Here is an 11031-nt window from a genome sequence, read left to right on the forward strand (position 1 = left end):
AAAATATGAAGTAAATGTCACAAGGAGTTCGTATGATTTTTTTTGTGATTTTTTATGATTTTTAGAAGTTAAAGCATTGTAAAATAGTAATAAATGAAATATAATGACACATGGCAGCGTTTCACAGGTGTCATTAGAGTTTCTGACAGGTGTCCGTATCACATAATGCCACGTGTCATCATAGGTTTATTCTTGTGTCTTTACCTTAAAAAATTCACAAAAAATGAATACAAAATCCAAAAAACTTCTGAAAACTCCTTGTCTTCGATTAGGATGTGTGAAAATAAAATTTTGACTTTGGAAAATTTGAATTAATAATGGGAGGAAGAGTTATTGTAAGGGAGAGTAATTATTACTATTGTTAGTATAAAAACAAACTTGACTTTGAGAAATTATTTGAATTTTGTATATGTCAAAATAATTTTTTTGGTGAAATTTTCAGATTTTGTATGAATTTATTATGATTTTTGGAACTTCAAGCATTGGAAAATACTGATAAATGGAAGAGAATGACACATGGCAGCACCGGATTGGTGCGTCATTAGAGTGTATGACAGGTGTTAGTATCGTATAGCACCATGTATCATCAAAGGTTCATTTTTGTATCTTAAATGAAAAAATGTCATAAAAAATGAATTTAAAGTCAGAAAAATGCAAAAAAAATTATAAAAACTCATTGTGACATTATCTTCGACTATGTTGTTGAAAACAAAATTTTGATTTTAGAAAATTTGGAGTAATAATTGGAGCAAGAGTTATTGTAAGGGATTAGTATTATTGTTGGTATAGAAACAAACTTCGACTTGAGAAATTATTTCAATTTTTTATATTTCAAAATTATATTTTTCATGCTTAAAAGATAAAGGAAATGTGACAAGGAGTTGGTGGGATTTTTGTTGAATTTTTCTGAATTTGGATAATTTATTATGATTTTTGGAAGTTGAAATATGAAAAATACTAATAAATGGAAGAGAGTGACACATGGCAATGTCTCATAAGTGGGTCATAATAGTGTTCGACAGGTGTCATTCTCTTCCATTTATTAGTATTTTCCAATGCTTGAAGTTCCAAAAATCATAATAAATTCATACAAAATTTGAAAATTTCATCAAAAAATCTCACAAACTCTTTATCACATTTCCTTCATCTTTTAAGATTTAAAAATAATAATACTATTTTAACATATACAAAATTCAAATAATTTCACAAAGTCAAGTTTGTTTCTATACTAACAAAAATACTATTACCCTCCCTTACAATAACTCTTCCTCCCATTATTACTTCAAATTTTTCTAAAGTCAAAATTTTATTTCCACAGATCATAATCGAAAATAATGTCACAAGGAGCTTTTAGAAAATTTCTATGCATTCTTCTGAATTTTTTATTCATTTTTTGTGAATTGTTTAATTTTAAGATGCAAAAATGAACCACTGATTGTAACAACCCGATCCTTAATACATTTTTAATTATTAATTTATTCAATTAAAAGACTAAAATACCCTCAGAATATTTTATTAGGATCAAAGTTGAGTTTTTGACCGGGAAAGAATTTGAAAATTCTGATTGTACAGTTGCATAGATTGCATCGAATTGAGTCCGTAGACATGTAGTGGGTTCGAATCGGAGTTATAACGAAGAAAATACGATCAAAATACGTTGAGGGGCAAAATCATAATTTTGTAAATCAGCTTTTGAAAAAAAAAAAAGTACTCTCTCTCTCTGCGCGCCACAACCACTCCCCCCCCCCGGGCGGGGGGTCGAGTTCTCCTCCAGCCGTGCCTCCCAATCGACCAAACCACCGCCTCCGGCCACCAGAGGCCACGGCACTAGAGCCAAACGGTCCGGACCGACGCCGCTTTCGAAACCCAGGTCACCCCCGCCGTCTACCGTCGATGAACCTGCCGGAAAAAGCCGAGAAACAGCCTATTTTTGACAGGATTTTCGCTGGCTCGATCTCTCTCCTCCGGCATCCATTTTCGGTGATCAAGGTATGGAATCTCATCTAATCTTTGAGATCTAGCTGATGGTTGGGTAGGAATTGATCAAATCGTAGTGTAGATAATCCAATTTTTGAACCCAAGATTCGGCCGGATTTCGGGATGAAATTCCGGCGACTTCCGACCATTTTTCGGGGTATGTCAAAGAACAAAAGTGGCTCCAATCGATGTCTTGAACCTAGGGTAGGAAGCCTGGCCCTTGATTTTGAGATTTTTCCGATGAGTGTTATTGCTTTGGGCATCCACACGCTGCAGGAGCGTGTGGTGGCGCGTGCACTGTAGTGTAGGGGCATTGTGTCCCAGGCGATCCCTAGTTGTCACGAGCGCGTAGGAGTGCTCGGATTCCATTTTGGTTACTGTTTGAATCCCGAACGGATTTCGCCTATTGTGCGTTATCCGGGTTTGATACGTTAGAACCGTTGGATCGCTCCCAATTTAATAAATGTTGTACCTCGTATTTTCAGGATAGTGTAGGATTTGACGGATCGTGAATCGGAGTTTCGGATACTTTGAAAGCGAGAACCCTGTCCGGTTAGAGGATTTTTTTATAGTGTGGGTGATTCGACTGTTCGGTTATGACCCTGTCCCGGTTCACCAAGATTAGGTAGTGGGCCCTGTGAGTCTTCCGAGGTAGTTTATCATTCGAAAAGTGTTAGAACGACCAGGTAAATGAGTTTTGATCGGAAGTTGGGTGATTCTGACCCTGTCCGGTTAGAGGATTGTTTTATAGTATCTTATAGAAATTATTGGATAGTACATCAATAATTGAAATTATGGAAGTATGTGATGGTAAACCTAAAGGGTATTGTTGATAATTGGGGATTATGCAATATAGAAAACTGATCTCTGTAAAATTGAGAAGAGAATATAAGTAAGGCATGTGAAATAAGAGGAATTTTAAGATAAAGTTCAGAATATGGTTTTCAACCCACTTCAAGAGTACCCTCTAGTTGCCTTTGGAAACATATTTTCCATTTATGACAATGCCCCACGAGTTTTACGGACGCCTGAACCGTGTGGTGCGAGGAATGCGTCTTAGGCTAACTAATGGTCCCCTGAGGCCTGCGAGGGATGCGGCTCGGGTTGACTTGGTATCTTCGAGGTCTGCTAGGAATGCGGCTCCTTTAACCTTGGGTTTCCGAGGCCTGCGAGGATGAAATTGACGGATATATGGAATTGATGGAATATGGATGGGGGTACGTCCGGGTAGAGAGTTTTCTAAGAAAAATAATTTTATATATAAGTACAACCAATTTCTTAAGCTATGAGTTGTTATAAAGTTAAGAAGAACTATGTGTGGCTTGATCTCTTGTTAAGGGTACATAGACAACCTAGAGTTATTAGGTGCCGCCGCAAGGTCAAGTGATTGAAAAGCAGTCCAGTTAAGTTAATTTGAAACCTAACATTGTTATGGAGATGTACTAAGATATAGAATCGAATTTCATAAGCAGAATGATTTAATTGCTTTGTTGAGGCCTGAGGCCAGAATGATATGATGCTTGATTGCTTGGATATAATTTAATGCATGCTGAACGATTGAGATATATATATATATATATATATAAATGTTTGTTGATAGGTGGAAACTTTTGGGAAATGAGCAAATTACAAGGGAGACTCTATCGAATTTTCGGTAGAAGTCTTACTGATAGAAAAATTGGTTTCTAGTTAGAAGGGCAATTTGGTCATTTGTGCCCGGCATTCGCCAGGTGTCGGACACGCACATGGTTCGACTCGGATTCCAAAGTGGAATTTGGGTCGGGTCTTGTCACTGATGACACATGGTGCTATACGATACTGACACCTGTCGGACACTCTTATGACCCACCTATGAGACACTGCCATGTGTCATTCTTTTCCATTTATTAGTATTTTTCATATTTTAACTTTCAAAAATCATAATAAATTAATCCACATTCAGAAAAATTCACCAAAAAATCCCACCAACTCCATTTCACATTTCCTTTATCTTTTAAGCATGAAAAATATAATTTTGAAATATTAAAAATTGAAATAATTTCTCAAATCCAAGTTTGTTTCTATACCAACAATAATACTATGTTGAACATCCCCTACAATAACTCTTGCTCCAATTATTATTCCAAATTTTCTAAAGTCAAAATTTTGTTTTCACACAACATAGTCGAAGATAATGTCGCAATGAGGTTTTATAATTTTTTGTGCATTTTTCTGATTTTAAATTCATTTTTTTATGACATTTTTTTGTTTAAGATACAAAAATGAACTTCTGATGGCACGTGGTGCTATACAATACTGACACATGTCAGACACTCTGATGACTCACCAATCTAGTGTTGCCATGTGTCATTCTCTTCCATTTATTAGTACTTTCCAATGCTTGAAATTCCAAAAATAATAATAAATTCATACAAAATCTGAAAATTTCACCAAAAAATCCCACAAACTGCTTATTGCATTTCCTTCATCTTTTAAGCTTTAAAAAAATTATTTTGACATATACAAAATTCAAATAATTTCTCAAAGTCAAGTTTGTTTCTATACTAACAATAGTAATAATTACTCTCCCTTACAATAACTCTTTCTCCCATTATTACTTCAAATTTTCCAAAGTCAAAATTTTATTTTCACACATCATAATCGAAGATAATGTTACAAGGAGTTTTTAGAAATTTTTGGTACATTTTTTGGATTTTGTATTCATTTTTTGTGAATTTTTTAAGGTAAGACACAAGAATGAAGCTACGATGACACGTGGCGTTACGTGATATTGACACCTGTCGAAATCTCTGATGACACACCTATGAAACGATGCCATGTGTCATTATATTTCATTTATTAGTATTTTACAATTCTTTAATTTCCATAAATCATAAAAATTCATAAAAATTCACAAAAAAATCATACGAACTCATTGTGATATTTAATTCATATTTTAAGCTTTAAATCAATTTTGATGTCAAAACAAATAAATAATTGAATAGATGCATGGCGGTGGTACGATGGTCAGGTACAAGGCAACCAAAGCTTTAAACAAGGGCCTGCACAAATTAAATGAACACAATAAAAATAAAATCAAGCTGCTAAAATTCCAATATTAAACCCAAAAAGAAACAAAACAGTCCCAATTTAACATTCAACAGAAAATGCAGCAGTACAAAAAATACGTTTAAGCAATTTCTTTATTTTATTTTTCTATATTTGATTACATTGTGATTTAGCAGATTACTGGTATCAGTTTCCAAACACTGCAGACAAAGCAACATATGCACATCAATAACCCCTCAATAATTTGTCAATAACCAGTGAATTAATAATTTATCAATAGTCCCCCAATGCTGTATCAGTCACCCATCAATAGTTTATCAACAACCCGTCAGTGCGTCAGTGACGGCTCCTTACCCACTTTCACTTTTGTATTGAAATAAAGCGCGTCCGTGAAAATAAAAATTTCAGCGTTTGACCACTTTTGTTGCTGCCAATTTAGGCCCACATAGAGGGTGGTAGGAAACTGCTTCGTCAAGCCCTCATAAATCTGACTAGAGAGCCACTGCCATACCCAACTCTTTGAGCTTCTCTTTAGTTTTAATTAACTGCCTCCTATGACCATTCAACCAGTCTTTCCTTCTTCTACTTCTCCATATGATGTCTTTCTGAGTTTTAGAGGCGAGGATACACGCACCAATTTTACAGATCATTTGCGCAATGCTCTGGTTGGTAAAGGGATCCACACCTTCATTGATGATGATGAGCTTCCAAGAGGAGAAGAAATAGCGCCAGCCCTTCTCAAAGCAATTGAAGACTCAAGAATTTCTCTCATTGTATTCTCTGAAAACTATGCATCTTCGAGGTGGTGTTTGGATGAACTTGTTGAGATCCTTCGATGTAAACAATCAAAGCAGCAAATAGTTTGGCCCATTTTTTACAGGGTGAATCCATCTCATGTGCGAAACCAAACAAATAAATTTGGTAACGCATCATTCAATTATGATTGTATTTACCTTATTAGGATTGTATTCATCTATATATAATCATAGGCCTTGTACTTGTAAATTATCAATGAAATATACCAATTAATCTCAATTCTTACATAAGCTTTGTCACAAATTGGTCTTAGGAAATTTCTGTAGATTGTGCTTGGTATAAAGTTGGCAGTGAAGGAAATATCGAAATTCAAAGGCCTTATTGAAAGCAAATTCAAAGATAATGCGAAGAAGGTGCTCATATGGAGGGAAGCTCTTACAAAAGCAGCAAATTTGTCCGGACATCCTTTCAAGGATGGAGAGTATATTTCTATCTTTATCATTTTAAAGTTTAATTTTTTTCTCTCTTCTTTCTCTAGTTACACATTTAATTGTTACTCTTAAAGAAAGGTATCCTTTTAATTGTAGGGAGAAGGTTCAAACCCCCCTTTAGTTTCTTCAAAAGGCATACAAGTATAAATGATACATAACATTAGGTTTGTGCGTACCTCATTAAAAATGTGTCTAATTTGGTTAAACTGGCAGGCATGAAGCTACATTTATCAACAACATCGTTGATGGAATCTTAAGCCAAGGACTGAGCCGCACATATTTGAATGTGGCCAAGTACCCAGTTGGAATTCAATCTCATGTACAAGATGTGGAAAGGCTTTTAGATGTTGGTGGGAATGGTCGTCGCATGGTTGGGATATGGGGAGCATCTGGAATAGGCAAGACAACAATTGCAAAAGCTATATGGAATGGAATTGCCCATAAGTTTGAAGGAAGTTGTTTCTTGCCAAATGTTAGAGAAGGAAGTTTAATCCAGCTACAGGAGAATCTTCTTGATAAGATTCTAGGCAAAAAATTGAAAATTGGCAATGTTGATGAAGGATTTGGTGTTATAATGGAACGGTTGAGGCATAAAAAAATTCTATTAATTCTTGACGATGTAGATGAATTGGAGCAGTTAGACAACTTGGCTGGAGATGATTGGTTTGGTGAGGGTAGTAGAGTAATCATTACTACAAAAGATATGAGATTGCTAGACAATCGTGATATTGAGTTGATATACGAGGTGAAGAAGTTATATTACAACCAACTTCTTGAGCTTTTCAGTTGGCATGCATTCGGAAGAAGTGAACCTCCAAAAGATTATTTGGAACTCGCACAACGTGCAATAGCTTTTGCTGATGGCCTTCCGCTAGCTCTAACAATTTTAGGTTCTCATCTTCGTAATAGAGGAATACGATGTTGGCAAGTTATATTAGATGGTTACAAAGGAGAGCCTTATACACATATTGAAAGAATACTTCAAAAAAGTTATGATGCCTTGGATGATGACACGAAAGAAGTTTTTCTCAACATTGCATGTTTCTTCAAGGGTGCAAATAAGGACGTTGTGCTACAGATAGTCCCCCAAAATTGCATTGAGGTACTCCTTGATAAGGCAATGATAACCATTGAATGGGATGATAGGATTTTAATGCACGACTTGCTAGCAAACTTGGGCAAGAATATAGTTCACAAAGAATCCCCCAATGATCCCGGCAAGCGTAGTAGATTGTGGTTTTACGAGGATGTCAAGCTAGTGCTAACGGAAAATACGGTAAGTATAATGTGTTATTATATTCGATTTGACAAGATGTGCTTGCATTTTGGTTTGTAAAATGACTCCCTTTTTTTAATCTTAATGCTTTTCTTTCTTAGGGAACAAGAAATATTAAAGGCATCATTGTGAAGCTTCCAGAATCAGCTGAGATAAACTTGAATCCAGAATGCTTCCGTAATATGGTAAATCTTGAAATTTTCATAAACCGCAATGCATCTCTATGTGGGCACATTAACTATCTGCCCAACGCGTTAAGATTGATTGATTGGGATAGATGTCAGTTACAATCTTTGCCATCCAATTTTCAAGGAAATCGTCTTGTTGAGTTCAATATGCCTTGCAGTCATATCAGACAATTGGAGGGATTTAAGGTATGTATTTGAAATTCTTTTCATCTGTTATATATAATTTCAAATAGAGTTGTTAATTTAAGAAGGAAAAAAATGAAAATTGTTTTTTAAGTTTTTGTCTTCTGAAGCGTGTGATTAATTATTTCTTGTTTTTGTGTTCTTGTCTCACAGCATTTGTCAAAGTTGACATCTATGAATTTGAGGGGTTGTCAATTCTTAGAAAAAATCCCTGACGTATCCGGAATCCCAAATATAAAGTACTTGAATCTACGTGAGTGCACACTTTTGTTTGAGGTCGATGGTTCTGTTGGATTCCTTGATAAACTTGTTCAATTGGATCTTGGTGGATGCTTCAATCTTACAAGGTTTGCAACAAGACTTAGATTGAAATCTCTTGAAGAACTTGATCTTAGGGATTGCAAAAGGCTTGTGAGTTTCCCAGAAATAGAAGTCCAGATGGAATCACTACAGCATTTGAACATATCAGGAAGTGGCGTAAGAGAATTGCCTTCATCAATTGCATATCTTACTGGGCTTCGAGAATTGTATCTTTCTGGATGCTTCAATCTTACAAGGTTTGCAACACTTGGATTGAAATCTTTTGAAGAACTTGATCTTAGTAATTGCGAAAGGCTTGAGAGTTTCCCAGAAATAGAAGTCGAGATGGAATCACTAGAGACTTTGGGCATATCAGGAAGTGGCGTAAGAGAATTGCCTTCATCAATTGCACATCTTACTGGTCTTGAAGTATTACAACCTGATTATTGTGAGAACCTTACAATTACGGTGAACTCTCAAGTTTCATCCAGCAACTCCGAATTACAGCTGCTTCCCAACCTAATTGATTTTAGACTCAGAGGATGCAATCTATCAAAAATTAATTTCCTCCTGCCGCTTGATTGCTGGTCCACATTAACAGTACTTAATCTATCGCGAAACAATTTTGTCAATCTTCCGATATGCTTTACCAAATTTGTCAACTTGCGGAATCTTGACTTGAGTGATTGCAAGAGTCTTCTGGAAATTCCAGAACAAGTGCTTCCACCAAGAGTAACTTGGGTATTGCTGGATAACTGCAGATCATTGGAAAAAATTCCAAAACTGGCTTGGGTATTGATGGATAACTGCACATCATTGGAGAAAATTCCAGAAATCTCACCGGGGAATGACGAAATGTATCTGGGTTTGACCAATTGCGTTAGACTACGTGGCTATGACATCACAGAAAATATTTTTCTGAATCAGGTTTCTGTTTCTTCTCCACATTCTCATTTCAACATTAGTCTTCCAGGCGATGAAGTTCCAAAGTGGTTCAGCTGTCGTAAAGATGCAACACTAGCTAAAGTTAAAAAGAAGGAAGTGGAGGAAGAGGAGGAAGAGGAATATTACCATGCTGGATGTGAAGTTAGTTTTGAAATTCCTCCAAATTTAAAATTGGAGACGTTAAGATTGGTTCTATGTGTTGTTAGTATCGCTCATGCCAAGATTCTTCTCAATGGAAAACTCGTCAATGAGAGTGGTATTGGATTATATGAGAGATATATTGGATTACGGGAAAGTCATGTGTGCCTCGAGTCTATTCCATTATTGGATAGGCGAAACGCGTACGAGTTTGAAGAACCACCGACGAAGCAGGGTAATACGTGTCAAGTTATATTTGACTTGTCTGGCGAAGTGCCCACACCCGTTAAAATTCCCTGCGGGGTCCACCTATTAGGTCACCAAGTTGTTGATGTCAGTGAGACTGATGTTGTTGATCATGGGCCAACGCAGTTGTTGTTACCTGATGCGATGGCAGTGGACGATGATATTTACGATGATCAACACCAAGACTGCGAATTGCTTTCCTTGTCTTTAGGATCAAAGACTAGTCTTGGCAAGAGGCCTCGCCAAATCATATTACATGGCACTTCATGATGATCATCGTGCTAACGTCGTCGACATTGGTGATCATGAAGCTCAATGGCTTACCTTGTTAACGGGACCAGCGGATCACCAAAAGAGGAGGCACATTGATCCTAATGAGGAGCCAAAGTATGTAAATCCATTAAATTTTGAATGATATCTTTGCAATTTCTGGTCATATATCTGCATTTTGTGCTCAATTCAAATTTATCAATATTTTGCTGTGCATCTCTGGGGTATATGTTGTAGTTTTCAGGGTGTGAGTTTTTTTTCTTCTTTTTGTTTTGGGTTAAATCTATTTTCTTAACGCTCTATATTCGATATTAAATTTTCAGGCAATGAAGTTCCAAAGTGGTTTATGTGAGCCCCAGGTTCAGCTGTTGAAAAGAACCCAATTTCCAGCAATGGTCTGGTAATCAAGTGGTGTGTTAACAATTTCTGAGATTCCATTTTAAGTTGCATAAGGCAATACCTTTCTTCCCAATTGATGCATACAGCATTTATCCAGGGATGAACAAAGCTGGATTTATGTAATGCTTTCATTCCACACATATTTTCTCTATGATTCTTCTATCTCATTCACTGGCATCCAAATATGTCCAACATATTTCTGTTGAAAGATTATGTCTCATTATACTAGTGATGTTGCTGGTATTGGCAAGAATCCCAGCATGTCTAAATCATGTGAAGTTGCTCCAACTCAACTGCAGCATTTTTGATAATCCTGCAAAAGACACAAAATGGGATTTGGAACAATTGAAACTGCAAGATGAAAATTTTGATGGGCAGCGATAGTATCATCCATATTTTGTAGTTTTCGAACTCTTGTCTAGATTGTGAATGGATTTTGGTTCTTTGAATACCAGTTGCTGTTTGAACAGCCCTGGTAGAGCTAACATCTCCAATGACTCCATTTACCCAAAAAGAATTTGGCTTTAGAAACTATGAAAAAGACACCAGGAATTACAACTTTATTCTTTGCTCACGAAAGCGCATTATTATTGTCATTGCATGACCGGATAGCTACTATAGATGTCGACTGTTCAATTTTATCCACCAAAAATTACAAGGGGCTTCTCATAGTAAAAAAGATAACTAGAACTTACAATGGGAACTGACACCAAGTAAAACTTATGACAGGAATAAATGTCCCTACAACCAAAACGAAAATTCACTTCATACAGAATTATTATAACAAGGAAGCAGTACGCAGCAGTGTAAATGC

At 36.1% G+C, this 11031-nt stretch overlaps 1 protein-coding gene across 3 annotated transcripts; it reads left to right on the forward strand.

Annotated features, from left to right (window-relative positions):
* Window positions 1-1766: 1766 nt before the first annotated feature.
* Window positions 1767-10425, forward strand: LOC103343313 (TMV resistance protein N-like). 3 transcript variants are annotated; one of them, XM_089051867.1, is made up of 7 exons: window positions 1767-1989; window positions 2463-5970; window positions 6157-6262; window positions 6486-7548; window positions 7650-7922; window positions 8073-9935; window positions 10142-10425. In XM_089051867.1, exons 2-6 carry the CDS (start codon window positions 5580-5582, stop codon window positions 9816-9818), a joined length of 3579 nt encoding a protein of 1192 aa, XP_088907993.1. In that variant the 5' UTR covers window positions 1767-1989; window positions 2463-5579; the 3' UTR covers window positions 9819-9935; window positions 10142-10425. The 3 variants fall into 3 exon arrangements, with proteins under 3 accessions (XP_088907993.1, XP_088907992.1, XP_088907991.1); XM_089051865.1 differs by lacking the exon at window positions 2463-5970 and having other exon boundaries at window positions 1835-1989; window positions 6095-6262; XM_089051866.1 differs by lacking the exons at window positions 2463-5970; window positions 6157-6262 and having other exon boundaries at window positions 1831-1989.
* Window positions 10426-11031: the final 606 nt, after the last annotated feature.

Source organism: Prunus mume, linkage group LG5 (genome assembly GCF_029339155.1).
Source record: "Prunus mume cultivar Tortuosa linkage group LG5, ASM2933915v1, whole genome shotgun sequence".
Taxonomy (NCBI): domain Eukaryota; kingdom Viridiplantae; phylum Streptophyta; class Magnoliopsida; order Rosales; family Rosaceae; genus Prunus; species Prunus mume.